This window comes from Canis lupus, chromosome 9, assembly GCF_048164855.1.
Source record: "Canis lupus baileyi chromosome 9, mCanLup2.hap1, whole genome shotgun sequence".
NCBI classification, from domain to species: Eukaryota; Metazoa; Chordata; class Mammalia; order Carnivora; family Canidae; genus Canis; species Canis lupus.
Window position 1 is genome coordinate 54,841,149 of NC_132846.1, and position 19,078 is coordinate 54,860,226.

The window sequence follows — 19,078 nt, forward strand, 5'->3', positions numbered from 1 at the left end:
CATTTGTGGTTTCCTGTCTTGTTAATTTGCCCCATTCTCACTGGTGTGAGGTGGTATCTCATTGTGGTTTTGATTTGTATTTCCCTGGTGGCAAGTGATGCAGAGCATTTTCTCATATACATGTTGGCCATGTCTATGTCTTCCTCTGTGAGATTTCTCTTCATGTCTTTTGCCCATTTCATGATTGGATTGTTTGTTTCTTTGGTGTTGAGTTTAATAAGTTCTTTATAGATCTTGGATACTAGCCCTTTATCTGATATGTCATTTGCAAATATCTTCTCCTATTCTGTAGGTTGTCTTTTAGTTTTGTTGACTGTATCCTTTGCTGTGCAAAAGCTTCTTATCTTGATGAATCCCAATAGTTCATTTTTGCTTTTGTTTCTTTTGCCTTCGTGGATGTATCTTGCAAGAAGTTACTGTGGCCGAGTTCAAAAAGGGTGTTGCCTGTGTTCTTCTCTAGGATTTTGATGGAATCTTGTCTCACATTTAGATCTTTCATCCATTTTGAGTTTATCTTTGTGTATGGTGAAAGAGAGTGGTCTAGTTTCATTCTTCTGCATGTGGATGTCCAATTTTCCCAGCACCATTTATTGAAGAGACTGTCTTTCTTCCAATGAATAGTCTTTCCTCCTTTATCGAATATTAGTTGACCATAAAGTTCAGGGTCCACTTCTGGGTTCTCTATTGTGTTCCATTGATCTATGTGTCTGTTTTTGTGCCAGTACCACACTGTCTTGATGACCACAGCTTTGTAGTACAACCTGAAATCTGGCATTGTGATGCCCCCAGATATGGTTTTCTTTTTTAAAATTCCCCTGGCTATTCGGGGTCTTTTCTGATTCCATACAAATCTTAAAATAAATTGTTCTAACTCTCTGAAGAAAGTCCATGGTATTTTGATAGGGATTGCATTAAACGTGTACATTGCCCTGGGTAACATTGACATTTTCACAATATTAATTCTGCCAATCCATGAGCATGGAATATTTTTCCATCTCTTTGTGTCTTCCTCAATTTCTTTCAGAAGTGTTCTAAGTTTTTAGGGTATAGATCCTTTACATCTTTGGTTAGGTTTATTCCTAGGTATCTTATGCTTTTGGGTGCAATCGTAAATGGGATTGACTCCTTAATTTCTCTTTCTTCAGTCTCATTGTTAGTGTATAGAAATGCCACTGATTTCTGGGCATTGATTTTGTATCCTGCCATGCTACCGAATTGCTGTATGAGTTCTAGCCATCTTGGGGTGGAGTCTTTTGGGTTTTCTATGTAGAGTATCATGTCATCAGCGAAGAGGGAGAGTTTGACTTCTTCTTTGCCAATTTGAATGCCTTTAATGTCTTTTTGTTGTCTGATTGCTGAGGCTAGGACTTCCAGTACTATGTTGAATAGCAGTGGTGAGAGTGGACATCCCTGTCGTGTTCCTGATCTTAGGGGAAAGACTCCCAGTGCTCCCCCATTGAGAATGATATTTGCTGTGGGCTTTTTGTAGATGGCTTTTAAGATGTTGAGGAAAGTTCCCTCTATCCCTACACTCTGAAGAGTTTTGATCAGAAATGGATGCTATATTTTGTCAAATGCTTTCTCTTCATCTAATGAGAGGATCATATGGTTCTTGGTTTTTCTCTTGCTGATATGATGAATCACATTGATTGTTTTACGGGTGTTGAACCAGCCTTGTGTCCCAGGGATAAATCCTACTTGGTCATGGTGAATAATTTTCTTAATGTACTGTTGGATCCTATTGGCCAGTATCTTGTTGAGAATTTTTGCATCCAGGTAAAACAAATTCATAGCAAAGTAAAAACAGTAGGAAAATTACAAAAGCCATATTAATATTGTCCATTTTATAATCCACAATTTCACAATATTTAAGTATTTGGATTATTTGAACCAATTTCCTCTTTTTCTACTACCAGTACTTTCTGTGGTCATGTTGACTAGTTCAGTGTTATATACTTGACATAATCTCAGCGAAACATTGGTTAATTGATTGAACACAGGTATTTAATATAAAAGGAGACTTTTGAAAAGCAAATGATGATGTTAAACAAACAAGCTTGATGCTAAATCACAAAATATTCTCAGCCTGATTGCCAAGAGACCAAAAATATGACACACAAATGGGAAATTGGTGTTTCTAGCCCACACAAGCTTAGCCATGGCAAAGATCAATCATCCTTCTCAACCCAGTAAAATTCAGTCATGCTCATTCATTCGTGCTTTACATTCTTTAATAAATGAGGGCTGTAGTGGGAAACATGCAGCCATTGATCAACTAAAACTCATACCCACATGTGCACACATACATACAAACTACGTATTTATGATTCCAGAGAACTGGTACAAAACAAAATGTTGGAATGTTGATTAGATTTACACGTTGCTAAAGTTTTAGTGAAATGAGCCTATAATCATGTGAAAAATATAATAGCAAAATTGCTCATATTGGAACATAGAGAACTGTCTGTTCTCTTTGCTAGAATTAACCAGGTTTCCCTCCCCCTTTGCTACTGCAAGAACAGAAAGAGACAGTCCTTAAAGTTGGATCCTATTCTGCAAATCAGTGGCACTTAACATACATTTCTAGTTCTGCTTTCTATCTTCTTTTTTTTTTAAGATTTTATTTATTTATCCATAAGAGACATAGAGAGAGAGGGAGACATAAGAGACATAAGCAGAGGGAGAAGCAGCCTCCCCTGGGGAGCCTGATATGGGACTCGATCCCAGGGCTCCAGGATCACACCCTGAGCCAGAGGCACTCAACCATTGAGTCACCAAAGGTCCAAAGGTCCCTGCATTCTGTCTTCTAAATGCAGATATTTGGCAAGGCCCAAAGGAAGCATTTGATTCTAAGTCATATCCTCATTGATCATTTGTAGTTAAATAACTCAAAGAAAAAATAAATTGCATCATCAGCTTAAATATTGATTCTCTTTTGAATATTTATTATAAAATACATTTATGGGGCACCTGGGTGGCTCAGTGGTTGAGCATCTGCCTTTGGCTCAGATCCCAGGGCCCCAGGGATAGAATCCTATATTAGGCTCCTTGCAGGGAGCCTGCTTCTCTCTCTGCCTATGTCTCTGCCTCTCTGTGTCACTCATGAATAAATAAATAAATAATCTTTTAAATAAATAAAATACATTTATCATTATAAATATTTATTCTTTCCATATGTTAAAGCCAACTTGTGTAACTATTACATGTACATACTTCACTTAGGATATAAAACTATAAACTTTTTTCCCCCAATGAATTGTATGTGATGACTTCAACATTATTAGTATACTGGTACTATTTGTATGAGGTACGTTTTCTGAGTTTTCATTATATTTTAGAGAACATAATCACTATATTCTCATTTTGCACATCAAAAGCAAATAAGAAACAGTCTCTTCAGTGCCTAGTATATTTTCATATGAAATAAATATCTTGATGCTAATTCTTTGGACAATAATGTAATACCTTGAAGCTTTTCTGATGTTTTTGTCAATGGGATATATACTTAGATATGTATTTTTCCTTTTCCACAAATACTCAAAATTTTTCTGAAAGCAAAATAAAATATTCTAGCCAAATAATCACAATCATTTGCTTTTTTCCTCTACCCATCTGCTTTTAAAGCAGCAATCACAATGTTAGAAGATTCTATGAATAAAGGTTTTGCTTTTGAAAATGCAGACAATGAAAGAACATCCAGCTGCTTGCTCCTATGGGAAGGGACAGAGAAACAGGTTGATAATAACCACTTATGAGTTAGCTTTAGCTACAAAATTACTGCCCAACAAAACAACCTTGATACCTCCATAAGTTTTAAGGTTTATACACCTGGGGTCAGCTAGTGTCAACAAGGCAAACATGTTACAATAATTTATTCCCCATGATGCTCTGCTTATAATTAAACTATTGAGGAAAATGGAAACAGAGGCTCTGTAAATAAACATGCTGTCGTTATTATTTAATTAGCTAGATGCCACATTCCAGCCAATTATTTTTGCTCTTTGAAGAGAAATAGGTACTTTGGAAGAAAACTCCTCCTACACATTTTCATAATGTTAATCAGGCTAATAGCACTTTAAAAGTTAGGGAAGAAAGTGAAGGAAAGCTTAAGCTAATATGCGGTGAATTTTATAACTAAGACAACTTATACCAAATTATGTTTTTTAACTCATTAATGGTTTTATTTTTTCAGATTGTATATACATTACTATGAATATATCCAGGTAAATGGTTCAAGCTGCTAAACTGAATTTGGCAACTTACACAATCAATTGCTATTCTGATAATTCATTCATTTAACATTATTGAAATCAGTCTTCTGTCTCAGGCTACATTATAATCACCATGATATTAACTGAGTTCATCCAATTGTTGATAATTCATTTTTATCTTAGGCTTAGATGGCTAGCATTTCCCCATTCACTTTGTTTAGGATTTATTGTGCATATTATATCATTAGTAAAACTGCAGTTTTGAGATCCATAATTCTTATTGGTCTATTTGTGTTGGTGGGCTTTCTTTGGTGAGAAATCTGGCTGAAAAGAATGAGAAAAATGTTAGCATTCAAAAATTTTTGTCTTTGAAAATGTGCTGTGTAGAGGATGAAATACATCTTTTCCTACCCTTCTAGCTTCTCGGCTATGGCTCAATTACCAAAGAGAGTTAACAAGAGAAGAGCATACAAACTTATTTAATGTAAGTTTTACATGATAGGGGAGCCTTTATGAAGAACTGCAGACATGTAGAAATTATTAAACCTGTGCCATTTTTATGCTAGGTTGGATAAAGAATGGAAAGTGGTGGTAAAATGTCATAGGACAAAGAAGTATGAGCTAAGGATAGTAAACTGGGGGAAATTTAGCAAGTCCTATTTATTCAGATTCCCCTTGGCATCTGTCTTCAGAAATAAGGTGGTTCCTTTCCTCTGGGTATAGGGAGGGCACCTCTCATTTAAGAGTCTTATGACCTGCGTCAGTGAGGGGGGAGGGGTCAGAGAGTTCTTCCTGAACCTGCTGTTTAAAATCCCTCCAGCTTGGGCAGCTTAGGTGGCTCAGCGGTTTGGTGCTGCCTTCAGCCCAGGGCCTGATCCTGGAGACCTGGGATTGAGTCCCATGTCGGGCTCCCTGTATGGAGCTTGCTTGTGTCTCTGCCTCTCTGTGTCTCTCATGAATAAATAAATAAAATCTTTATAAAAAATCCCTCCAGCTTAAAATATTCTATATGACAAGGTGTCATATTTTGGGGTAGCATGTTCTGAACCCCATTATTCTCCCATCTGATATTTTCCCAAACAAGTTTGACAGTCCAGAAATATAGTTAGTTGATCATCCCATATCCTAGTGAACCAGTCTCTCAATCCTAGTAATAGGTCAGTACTAAAGAATTGTTTCGTTTCAGGAAGTGGTAATATGGGTGGGAGTAAAGCCACCCACATAGTTAGGCCTCTAATGGTGTTAATAATCAGGCAATTAATAAAGGACATTTTTACAGAAATAAAATAAAAGTTAATGGTTCCAATAAACTACAAATTCAGTTTTTGAATCCAGAGGGCAGTTAGTCAAGATTCCTAGATGTTGGGCTCAAAATATCTTTAGGTAGGATAGTAAGAGCAGGCAGTAATGATTGATAAAATTTTTGGTTTGCAGTTTGAGTATCTTTGGTGATAGCTTTGGATGTTGCAGTGAAATTTTTGAGTGACCTACACAGCTAGAGGTACAAAGAGTGCTCATGCATGATCTGTTATGGTGATTCCTTAAAAGTTTATATCATCCAACTTCAGCTTATAGGGCTTTGGGAAATGGGTAGTTTTTGTTTCTGGTGATGCCAAGTCAGGAAGGTCAGGAAGGTTATATATATATCCAATATATAAACACTGGATATATTAACAACCAACAAAATGCACAAAATGGCTGGATCTAATTTACAAGATGAAAAATAGCTCAAATGGTGGGCAATACTTTTTCACTGAAACAAAATTTTTCTCTACAGTCACCTCCATATCACCAAAGATAATCCAAGACTATTTTTTTATTTTTTTAAAGATTTTATTTATTTATTTATTCATGAGAGAGAGAGAGAGAGAGAGGCAGAGACACAGGCAGAGGGAGAAGCAGGCTCCATGCAGGAAGCCCAACGTGGGACTCAATCCCGGGTCTCCAGGGTCATACCCTGGGCCGAATGTGGCACTAAATCGCTGGGCCACCCGGGCTGCCCAAGGCTATTTTTATTTGCAAAAATAAATCCAGTCTTATTAAACTTTGCCTAATTATTTATACAAGTGCAACAAGAATAGGTGATGGATTATACAGGTGCTTTTTAAGTCTGTTTTGCAGAGATCCTCTGGAAGAGCTCAAAGTTAGGTCAAAGTCGGAAAGATTCTCTTTAGAATTCAATTTTAGGAAATATGTCAGAACTGTCAAAAGATTTAAACACTTAACTAATTAAGATCTTGGCCAACTATTTAACCAAAGTGACAATGAAAAATTTTAAAGGCAATACAGAAGTTTACATAGTTGTGAACAAAACCTCCACTCTTTTAATATTAAGGCCAGGTTTTCTTAAGTAATCAAAAGACCTTAGGAAATTATTTTGATAAAACTCAGAATCTTTGTTTCCTAGGCAAATTTCTTAGAAGGTAACCAAGGACCTGCATACCCTGACAGGTGGAAAGTCAAACAAGGCTCTCAGGACACAAAACAAAACAAAACAAAAAAACAGAAAAGCAAAGGCTGTCCCTGGAAGGAAAGGATCAATAAACAATGGATACTCAAAGCTAAACTCATAGGATCACAATCCATAGAACTAATTCTTACAAATATATTTCCCCTGCTAAACTGAATTTGGAAAGTTAAGGGCAAGAAGAAATGTTTTTGTTCCTCTCTCTCAACTAAGCACTAAGACAAAGATCGAGGAAACTGACTGTTAAGCATTCTTACCCATACTGGCTTTCTGTCCATTGTCCAGATCTCAGCTGTAGTCTCCAACATGAGTGGAATATCCCAGCCTTTTATTATCCAATTTCCATCACCAGAAACTGCAGAGGGGGAAAATAGTATGTTTTACCTTATACTCTTTTAGTTTTTCAGCTGGGACTTTGTAACAAAAGATTGATTAACAAGAGAAAAACATAAAAATTTACTTAACATAATTTTTATGTGTCGTGGAAGCCTTCATAAAGAGAAATGAAGACTCAAAGAAATGATTAAACATAAGTGTCTTGGGCAGCCTGGGTGGCTCAGCAGCTTAGCACTGCCTTCAGCCCAGGGCATGATCCTGGAGTCCCGGGATCGAGTCCCACATTGGGCTCCCTGCATGGAGCCTGCTTCTCCCTCCGCCTGTGTCTCTGCCTCTCTCTCTCTCTCTCTTTCTTTCTGTGTCTCTCATGAATAAATAAATAAAACTTAAAAAAAAAACTGATGTCTTTATGCTAGTTTGATGAAAGATGGAAAATCATGGAAAAACGTGGTAGAACCAAAGGTTATGAACTAAGGGTAATAAACTGAAGGAAGCTTAGCAAGTTTTGTTCATTCAGACTCCTTTGGTGTTTTCAGAGATAAGGCTATAGGCAGGACACCTCTCACATGAGCATCTCATGACTTGCTCCTGAGAAGAAGGGGGATCAGAGAGTCCTACATACACCTGCTGCTTCTCAAATTCCTCCAGTTAAAATATTCAATATGCTAAGTTACCATGTTTGGAATAGTGTGCCCTGAACTCCATCAACTGCAACTAAATAAGTAATAGGGAAAAGATCTTTATTCAAACTTAAAGTATATATGTGTTTATGTGTGTGAAAAGGAGAGAACCCAAGAAACATGAATTATATATTTCAGAAATTCATACATTGGGAAAGGATATAAATATTATTTGAATCTTCTACTCAAAGTCTATTAAATTGCATTTAGATGGTATTTCTATTCCAAGTCAGACGTAGACATTGTAAACTTACTCTAATTTTCTTCTTAACTAAATGTGTCATTTACTTTTGAACACAGAATAAAGTCCCCAATTTTTAACCAATGAAGTTAAAATTAGGTATACATTACCTACAAACAGTATGTGCAGTTTTTTAAGTATGCCCTCAAGATCTATGCCTTAGGACATGCACTATACATAGGACTATCTTTGAGCTGGAGAAACTCAATCTCTCTGGGTGATACCCAACAGGTGTGTATCTTATCTTTTGTTTTCCTTTGGCATGGCCCAATTTTCCTAGGAGATTTTAATTGAATGACTTGTTATTCTCATTTTTTTTTAACTTCAGAATCTTGGATCAGGACCAACAGCTTTAAATCAATCCAATTAAAGTGATGTAAGTGGGAGGCCTATGAGAAAAAGTGGGTAACTTATAGGACCTCAATATTTGAAATCATATTAAGGCAACATTGGGCTTCATGCTAAAACATCAAGAACTGACCAATTTACCCTTCTGTCATTCACATCACCTCCTCTCCCCCTCCCAAGTTAACAGATCAATTTATAAACTAATTTGATCCTGCAGATGCGTCTATTAGGCAAATTACAGATGTATTTCTTGATAGACATGAGGTACTAGGTAAAAGGAACTCCTATAAATAGGCCATTAATAATGTGATGGTGAGTTGTTGGGGGACGAGAAGTGTTCTGTAATTCTGTGATTAAGTCTCAGCCTTTTAGTGAGCCTGTGCCTTCTGACTCTGAACTTTACAAGTGTTTCTCAGTTTTTTTTTTCTCTCCCCTTAGATAGCACAGGACTGCTAGAGGGACCTGGAGTGGGAAATTTTCCCTTGCCCAGGTCAGTTAGGCTCTGGTTAATAGTTTCCTCTGAGGGCAGGACTTGGTAAGAATGGAGTACTCTGGTATACTTCTGAATGATACCTTCCCCCCCGCCCCTTTGCCAGAAGCACAAGGGGATATTTTTTCTAAAGGTTACCATAGAACCTGTTTGAGCTCCTGGAGGTAAATCTCACAAAATTATGGAGGTCTCCCTATGACTGGGTTCTCTTGGAAATTTATCAGCACTGTTCCTCCAGCAATTCATCAATCCCAATATAGATTTCCTACCCTGACACTGGTTCTCCCTGTGGTTTCTATACCTCAGTCTCTGCTCTGGGAGTCTGAGACTCCTTTTATCTGCCTGTCTCTCTCTGTCCAATCTTAGGGACAGCAGTTTGCCCTACTTCTCCCTTCTCATACAAATCCAAGAGTTGCTGAGTTTTCCGTCTGTTCAGATTTTCACTTAATGTTAAGAGTGAGAGGTGACTTCCAGGCTCCTGACATGCAGAACCAGAAACGAGAAGTTCCAAATGAATTTCAATCACTGCAAAAATTAGTAGTTCAAAGAATGCAGAGATCTAGGAAATAGATGGTTGAGGAAAAAAAAAAACCTGCAGCCTGGAAGAAAAACACAATTTTCTTTAAATAAGGTAGTAAATGGATGATGTGTGATTACCAATATTTATATGGCAAAAACAGACCCATGGAGAAGATGGTAAGTGTGGTGAGTCATTGTCTTTTTGCAAAGTGAGTTAGGACACCTTCTTCCACACAGGATTCTATCAAGCAGTTGTGAGCAACAAAAGAAAGTAAAAAATGGAACACCTCAGTAGATAGACATCCTGAAATGCAAGAAGATGTCCTATTGCCTATAAAGAAAATAATCTTGGCCTTCTGAAAAGTGTCCAAAAAAGTAGAGTGGAAGTAAAGCCACAATCTTTCAGTTGCATATGCAATAAATTTGCCACAGAGAAGTAGCTCCTTGCCAGTCAGTTATTTCCAAACTGCAGCCCATAGATAATAAGATCAAGATGATGGTTGAAGAGACCTTTGGTTGGGCAAAAAGATCATAACCATACCACTATTTTTAATCTTTAAGATATATCACATGCATTTAATGCTCTTAATATATCCTTCATATATATTCCAATGGTGTTCCAAGACATTTCCATTGACATGTGCATAACATGAATCCAGTAGTCCTAATAAACTTATGAATATGTTATATTGCCCTCCAGTTAATACTTTGAATACAATGTCAGACAAAGCATATGAGTTTACTGCAAATTCAAAGATCCTGTTTGAAGTTTCATTTTCTGCATTTTGAATCTCAATTATTCTTTAGTTGTGGAAAAACTGTGTGTTTGTTTTTCCTTGCGTATTAATTTTGTTGCTTATGTAAAATGAAATATATATCATAAAGACCAGCATGCTTCTAATAATGTATTATTCATAATTAAGGTGACTTATTATAAAAGTTTAATGATTAAAACTCTAATTGTGTAACTATTGTTTTCATAGGAAGTTTATAGAGACTCAGCTGAAAACCATTCCCAGTCGTGCATTTTCAAATCTGCCCAATATTTCCAGGATGTAAGTCATTTTTTTAATAAAGAAAAGTTTGCAACTGTGCCATGTTATTTTCCGAATGTGTTCTATCAAGACAAATACTTATGATAAGTCAATATCTACATTGATATTATCTACATCTACAATATCTACATTTTCATATCCAATGTATATGAAAAGTTTATGTACAAGCTGTTTATTTGATTTTACTACATCTTTAATCCCAAATTCCTACGTGATTTCTTAAACCTAATGCAAAATTTAAATTTATTTGGTCTTGAGAATTTAATAATTCTCAATGTATTTTAATGTATCTTGGGATGTGGCAACACCTTAGCCAGGAATCTCTCCTATAACCAGATTTATATATCTGTCTCTAGTCCATCTCTCCTAGTTACCAATTCTTGATTCAAATTTTTTTGCCACTAAGACAAATTACATTTTATCAGAAATACAATTTCAGACTTCTCTTGCTTAAAAAAACACACAAAAATAATTCTAAACCTTGGAAAACTGAATTGCTATGCACTCAAGAGCAAGGATAAAAAGGACTTTCCTATTGAGTTGACAAAAGTATAAGTGCATATGAAATGAACAAGGACCTTATTTCATTTAATGGATTCTGACAACCAAGGAAGATAACTCAGGCATACTAAATGACAAAACAATCAGAAGCAACCTGTGTGATTTTGGCTAAATTAATTCATTTCATGACCATTTATTGAGTGTCTATTATGTCATTTCAGGGGCATTTAACATGTTTAGTTGTTACTGGAGAGGAGGGTGGTACCAGCATCATATGGGGAGAGGGAGAAACACCCTCCAGGGCATGGAATATCCTTCCACAACAAAGGATTTCTAGCCCAAAATGTCGGAGGGCTGAGGCTAAGGAAACCATTCCAGCCAAACATCTCTGCAGTCTTTGATTTTTCTGACCAGCCTCTCCTTTTTCAAATTCTTGTCTCCTCTGGTTTCCTGGATATTGCTTCCATCCTTCTTTTAACATCTTGCCTTAGCTACTCTTCCTCATTCTCCTTTCCTAGCTTCCTATTTCATTTCATTCAATTCCTTAAATATCAGTTCATTCTTTATTTTGTCCCAGTTCCTTTATACCCTCCTCTCCTTGACTGAACAAGCCCAAAGGTGGTTTCATTATTTTTTAATACAAATAATTCCTAAATGAGTTTCTCCAGCCCTGAATTGTTCCTACAAGTCAGGTCTGCATTAGAAGCTTCCTTTCAAGTATCATCATCTTGATGTCCCTCGGTCACTTCAAACAGCATATCCAAAATAAAGCCATTTTCTTCCTGATAAATTGTTCCTTCTCCTTCTCCCTTTAATGCCATCACCATTTAGTGACGTATAAACTAAATATCTCAAATTTCCCTTTGGTCTTCTTTTCCCTCTACTAAGGAATTGCCTATTTGGTGTCTCTACTTGGATGTCCCAATAGCTTGACTATTACTTCATTCATTCAACAAATATTTATTTAGCCCTACTTTGTGACTGGTACTTTGCTAGATGCTTCACATACAAAGTTGACAATACTCATGGAGATTCCACTTTCCTAAGAGAGTGATGGTGTCAGTCATAGAGTGCTATAGAACTCATATAAGAAACATATCACCTGGATATAGAATATGGTCAGGGAAGGCTTCCTGAAGGAAATGACACCTTGTGATCTGTATTATCAGGAAGGGAGATGTGGAAAGACAGTTCTAAGCAGATGGGAAAAGCTGGGCTGCTGTTTAAATTAAAATAAATTTGTTGAGTCTGGAGCTTAAGCTGGGATAAGGGCAGTAAAGAAAAATGAAACTGGGAAATGAGCAAGTTCAGAGCCTTGCAACCATGTAAAGCAGTTTGAAATCTTCCCTTTGAGCCAAACCACTGAGTGGTTACAAGCAGGGAAATGAGAGATCAGAAACATTCCCTTGTGCTGTGGAAAGGGAGTCAAATGGACTAAGACTGGAGACAGGAAGCTAGTGAGGAAGAGGGGATGGTGAACTGAGCGATGATAGTTGAGGGAAAATAAGAAGTGGTCATGTGTGCTGGAAGGTTGATTGATTTGGAGGTGGGGGGAGATGGAAGAGAATTTCATCCAAGTGTCTGACCAGGACATCTGTGTGGGTAATGACCATATTCACCGCATTAGAGAGGTTTTCTGTGGATTTGCTGTTCCCTGACCCTCTCAGGGAACAAGTTAGGAATTCAATCTGGAGCATATGGCATTTGAGGTTCCTTTGAGGCATCAAGCAAGTTATGTCCAGCAGACATCAGGACACAGACATAATTGTTCATTCATTCATTTGATAAATATTTATTCAGACCCTACTATGTGCCCGTGACTGTTCCAAGACATGAACATATGTCAGGGAACAAACAGACAAAAACTGATGTTCCTACGAAGTTTATATTCAAATGGAAGGAAATAGACAATAAACCAAAATCATAATAAATATATAGGAGTTTAGAAGGGAATAATGGATATGGTAAGAAGAAAAGAGCAAAGTAGAGTAAGGATGACTGGAAGTGCTGGGTGTGGGAGATGCTCAGGGAAAGATTCAGGTAGGGATTTTTTTGAGATTTGAGAGTCATAAAGGGACAGATGTGACTGGGACCAGAGAAGGGCATCAATAGAGAGGGAGAGGCTAAGGAGAGTAAAGAACAAACAGCTTTAATAGCATGAGGTCCCTGAGAAAGCCAGAAGGGATAGGATCCAAACAGACTTGCTATAGGAAGATTGTCATCTTTTACACTATCACAAGAAAGCAGCAGTAAGAGATGAGGCAGGTGCAGGTAAATTAATAGGTTCATTGGTGGAGAATTCAAGGAATTCTCATCTCAAGGTTTAAGTCTTTCCTACAAATTATTAAAAGATAATCTGCTAATATTGAGGGTGTAGAGTCAGAAATTTGAGGTTTGAAATAAAAGTGATGTGCAATAAAAGAGAGAGGGTTAGCTAAGATATACAGGACACCTAGGCAGATTTGTAGGTCTTGTTGAGACTTCCTCCATGGAGACCATGCTGGATTCTCCAGTCTGTTTAAATGTTCCCTGAACCACATCAGTGTGCTTATCACTCTATATGTTAATCCCATTTGCCTACCTATGTTACTCACTACTGTGAATTCCTTGAAGCTAGGGAATAGATCTATTTTGTCGATGCCCACTTACTGACATAGAGTAAATATTCAACAGATATTTGTTGAATCAAAGCACACAGCAACACATGAGTAATTGTTAAAGATCTGGTATGTCTAGGGGGCAAGAGAGAAACCATTTAGGTAATCCTAGATAGGTTTGCCTGGGACAGTACAAATTTCCACCTATTATTTAGGTGTAATTGTTAATAGCAGTCTCTGTAACTCACAAAAATATCCTAGTCTGAATGGTAAATGATATGTTCACCCTAGTAGTGATTACATAAGACTTATAGACTAAGAAGAAATTTGAGGAAGAGATAGGATCTGATTTTCTCTGTTTATAAAAATGGGTAATCAAGAAGGAAATCACTTGTTTTGTCCCACTGAATAAATGGTTCCTATATGTTGTCTTCACAATGGAACTCTAAGAGCTCTTTAAGGATGTATAATTCAGTTGGAGAACTAGAAATTCAGTTATTATGACATGGGCAGAATGACTATCCCAGTAACTCATTGAGAAAGCTTTATACTTCTAAACCAAGAAATTCAGGAGAAAATTTAGAGCAATAGATTTATCGTGAGTTAGGAAAATAATTTTGCAGCCTTCAAAATTAATCTTGTCCTTCAGATGGCTCAGCTTCATCCATCATAAATCTCTGCAATCTCTATACCATAAATTAATCTTTTCAATGTCTTCCATTGTTTCCTCTATGTTAAAGATATATTTGGATCAAAACAATTTATGTAATGGTATCCACAAGTGGTAATGGCTTGGGAGACCTGATAAGTCAAAGGATAATTATTTAGAGATAGATAAATCAAAACAGAAAGTACAGGACCATTAGAATATTCACAATGTCCATGGTAAAAGCTCAAATGGAACTGTCATAACTCCTCTCATAAACATTGTATTAATGAAAATATTTTAGTGATAGACTTAATTCAAACTATAGACGAGTGGTTCTCACCCTGCCTGCACATTAGAACCATCTGGGAAGCTTTTAAAAATAAAAATATTTGCACATCATCCCTCATAAACTCTGACTTAATTATCCTGGATCATGTCTTGGACATATGTAAATTTTAAAGGCCTCCTGGGTAGTTCAACTGTATGGCCAAGGTTGAGAATCTATGCTGTGACAAGTGGATACCATCTATTAATTCTTAATTTTCCCAAATATCATAGAGATGCCTCTCAATAGAAAGCAGTCATTGAATTTGGCTGCATTAGTCATTCTCATTACAAGAATAGAATTTGTGGAGAGTATTTGAAACAATATTCCCTATGCATTCTTGACAAGTTGTACTTAGAAGTTTCTCTTTTCTCTCTTTTAATACTTAAAACTTTTATTTGAATTATCTTTTGCTTGCAAAGTTCAAGACAAATCTTGAATTTTCTACTTCATCAAAATAAAGAAGTCTTGAGTGGATATGTAATCACTACCCTATGGAATGTTCCATTAGAGAATTATAGATTTCTCATCTTCTTTGAAACTATATTTCTAATCCTATGATTTCACATACTCCATTAAAAATGCCTTTTTTAATTATTGTGTTCTTGTCTAATGTCTTTCATTTTCTGCTATTTTTAGTAACTCACCTATTCACTCATTTATTATTACCTTAACACATATTTATTGAGAGTCCACTACCTGCCATGCACTATGAAAGGCACTCAAAATTCAAAGGCCATCCAAAACACAGTTCTCCACTTCAGAGAATGTATAGCCTAATCAGACAACATAAATCAAATATTATCCAAACAACAAGAAAGTTGCCCTGTGATAATTAGTGAAAGAAGTTCTTGGTACAATGAAATAAATATACTAAAGGGAACTTTGACCTAACCAGGAAATTCAGGAAAAACTTCTGAAGGAAGTATCAGTTCAATGGAAACTTAGGGATGAATAGGACCTATTGAATTGGGAAGCTTTGAGGTATCACAGGATCTGAAAAAAGTATAACCAATTTTAACAGATTAGAGTGAAATCCTGTTGCCTGATCTAGGAAGCCCCTGACAAAGAAGTTTCATCAAAATTAATATGTTTGGGGTATGTATGATATTCACAATCCTACTAACTTCCTACTTTGCATTATATTTTTGTGCCATTCAGCTACTTGTCAATAGATGCAACTCTGCAGCGGCTGGAATCACATTCCTTCTACAATTTAAGTAAAATGACTCACATGTAAGTACAATGAAAAGAGCAGCATAGACCTCACCCAAGCCAATCTTGATTGATAATTCTGGGGCTTCAAATGGTTGAAACAGCTGGGTTTTTGACCATGGGTCAGAACTTCCATTTGTGATTAAATTCTTAACCGGTTCTCACAGTTTGTTAATCTGTCCAAAATCCCACTTCCCTGTTTGACAGGTAAAGACAAAACTAGAGTTCTCCTCTTAAATTGTCATTTCATTCTACTACTACTGTGTCAGCAGATTTCATTGGTGTGGATGTCAATGAGTCAATAAATATTTACTGACTACTGACTTGATTCCAGGCCTTTGCAAGATTCTGCAAATCTAACATTTTTCCTCAGAGAATTGTAGCTTCATGAGATTAGAACAGGAGTAGTATTAAGAACTCTGGCCTTGGAGTTGGTTAGAATCAGGCTTGAACCCTGGCTTCCCCTGCCCACTCACCATCTAACCTTGCACAATCATGTAATCTTTCCTAGTCTCACATACCTTATTTGTAAAATAAGGGTAATTAGAGTGTTGCAACTTCATATGGTTAGTATAAATATTGAATGATATAAGCATCCAAGCCCATGCCTAGCACATTAAAACTAGGCAGTGTACTTCATAATTATTCAGGTTTTTTCTCTAATACATTACAATCAATTAAAAGTTGCACATAATCACATTGCATTCTCCTAAGCAGCCATCTAATTTTATGAAATTCTATGAAATATTAACTATTTTCTTGAAAAAACAAAAATACCTATTACTGTATACTTATATGTTCTACGGGTGCCTGTGTGGCTCAATCAGTTAAGTGTCTGAATCTTTCAGCTCAGGTCATGATCTCATGGCTCATGGGGGTCTTCACTCAGTGAGGAGTCTGCTTGAAAGAGTCTGTCCCTCTACCCTTCCCCCTACTCTCTCTCTCTCTCTCTCTCTCTCAGATAAATAAATATTTTAAAAGAAATACTATGTTCTAGACATCATGCTAAACATTTTATATTCTGTGCATAACCCTCATTTAAGCCTCAAATCAACCCTATCAAGTAGAGATTATTTTTTCCATTATTTATACAAGAAAAATGTAAACTCATAGAGGATAAATATGTTTTCCTTAGTCACATGCTTACTAAGAGGGAAGAGCAGAATTTTTACACTATAAATGTCTTACTGGAAAATTCTTATCCTATGCACTATATTATACTGCTTTCAAGACCACTAAGGTTCAGAATGTTACTTCTAGCTATTGTAGGCAAACTTACATCAGATCAATCATTATTCTGAAAGCACCTAGAGAAGCTAGATAGAAAAAAATCTTTAAGGAGTTTTAAGGGGATTTAAGGGGACAGAAGCAAATCCCAAAAACATTTGATTGTTTTCCTCTTAAGGTATTCTGTGAACTGTAAGCCACAACTGAGAGGCTCAGGTGGAATAGAAGTTTAGGCAATCTCATAGGACTAGCAAACCAAAAATTGGATTTCAGGGCTTGTAAAGGAGGATAATGCCTTAGTAAACAAACCCCCAAGATTTTAGCTGGAATCCCTACAGAGCTTCATCCCAGAAGTATGGAATAATGGGAAACAGATCAGCCCTCATGAAGACTAAAGCCTCACTTTGGATCAATAAAAAATAACCACGCATAAAAAAACAAAACAAAACAAGAATATATGGGAAAAAATCAAGAGAAGAAAACCAACAACAGAAAATGATCACAGGAGATTCAAATATTAGGATACTGGAGTGCTGGGATTATTAGGCACAAACTTTAAAATAACTATAATTACTTTATTCAAAACTTGAAAGAGAAGATAGAGAATTTCAAAATAGAATTGGAAACTGTAAAAAGGATCAAATAGAAAAAAGAACTTAAGAATTCAGTAACTGAAATAAAGTCTAAACACATGAGTTTAACAACAGATTAGATACAGCTCAAAAGAGAATTAGTAATCTGGAAGATAAGTCAGAAGAATATATCCAGCCTGCAGCATGGAGAAAAAAAGAAAATTTAAAAATAGGCACAGTAGGGATTCTAGGGTTGCTTAGTCGGTTGAGTGTCTGACTCCTGGTTTCAGCTCTGGTCATGACTTCATGGGTCATGAGATTGAGCTCCACATTGGGCACCATGCTTAGCAGGGATTTTGCTTAAGATTCTCTCCCTCTGCCCCCATGCTTGCATACCAGCATGTTTGCATGCTCTTGCTCTCTCTCAAATAAATAAATAAATCTTTAAAATATATGGCACAGTAAAAAGTCTAGCATCTCTATCATTGGGTCTCAAAAGAAGGAGAGAGAAAGAGTGATAGAAGCAGTATTTGAAGATAATTTACTAAAACTCATAAGGGAATCAAATTGCATATATAAGAAATACTACAAACTCCAATAGGATAAATACAAAGAACTCCATCAAGGGACATCATGGGAAAGGTATTAAAAACCAAAGATAAGGGGTGCCTGGGTGGCATAGTCAGTTAAGGATCCAACTCTTGGTTTAGGCTCAGATCATGATCTCAGGACCCTAAAATCGAGCCCCACATTAGGCTCCTGCTAAGTGAGGAGTCTGCTTCCTCTAACTCTCTCCCACTGCCCCTCTCCACACTCATGCACTCTCTCTCTCTCTCTCTCTCAAATCAATCAATCGATCAATCTTTTTTTTTAAAAAAAGACAAAGTGAAACTTATTAAAAGCAGCCAAAGGAGGGAAATACATACAAACTTTCAAAGAAGTAGCAACAAGAGTGATAGCTGATTGTTTATCCAGCAGAAAATATATTTCTTTTGGGACATCTTCATTCTTTTATTTGCCACCACTTTTCTCATTGATGTCAATAATTTGCTTTCATTAAGTTCCTTTGACTGAATATCTAGTGTCTCTCAAATGGTGGCAGTATCAACACTCACATGGTCAGCTATTTCTCCTATGACTCCATTTACATTTAAGTCAAATTTCACTTCCAGCATTATCACGTTTTGTTTCTTTGCTGCCCTTTCATTTCTGCTGGCCAGTTCCCACTTTTAATTATCCACTTTTATAAAATGTCATATGGGTTTATCACTGGAAGCCACGGAAACAATACAGCTGCACAAACAGCTTTTACGGTTTGTGCATGAACTGAATAACAGATGCTCAGTGACCAATCACCAATGACTTTGAAAGATGTGGTGTAATTGGTCACCTATCATGATATGCATCTGTTATTTACATAGTGATGCACACATTGAAGAGCTAGCAGCAAAGTTTATACTTTGTGCAATTATTCACAGTTAATATATTACAGTAGCCACATTTGAACCATGTTGTCTGGACCAGCTATTATTTCAATTGAACTAAATAATGTTAACGAATATTATGCATATTGGAACCATGCAAAGCAAGGACTACATATATCTGCAGAATTAAGATACACGATGCTAAATAAACAAAGGATGGG

General features: G+C 36.4%; 1 protein-coding gene across 3 annotated transcripts in view; it reads left to right on the forward strand.

The window, feature by feature from the left end:
- The window catches only part of TSHR (thyroid stimulating hormone receptor), a 154,224-nt gene that overhangs the window by 72,583 nt on the left and 62,563 nt on the right, over nucleotides 1-19,078 (forward strand). For 2 of the 3 annotated variants that reach the window (XM_072839569.1, XM_072839568.1), the window contains exons 2-3: nucleotides 10,276-10,347; nucleotides 15,581-15,655. The exons of the other annotated variant lie outside the window; for it this stretch is intronic. In XM_072839569.1, the coding sequence (XP_072695670.1) occupies nucleotides 10,276-10,347; nucleotides 15,581-15,655 (147 nt within the window). The remainder of the gene's footprint in view (nucleotides 1-10,275; nucleotides 10,348-15,580; nucleotides 15,656-19,078) is intronic. 3 annotated transcript variants of the gene reach the window in all.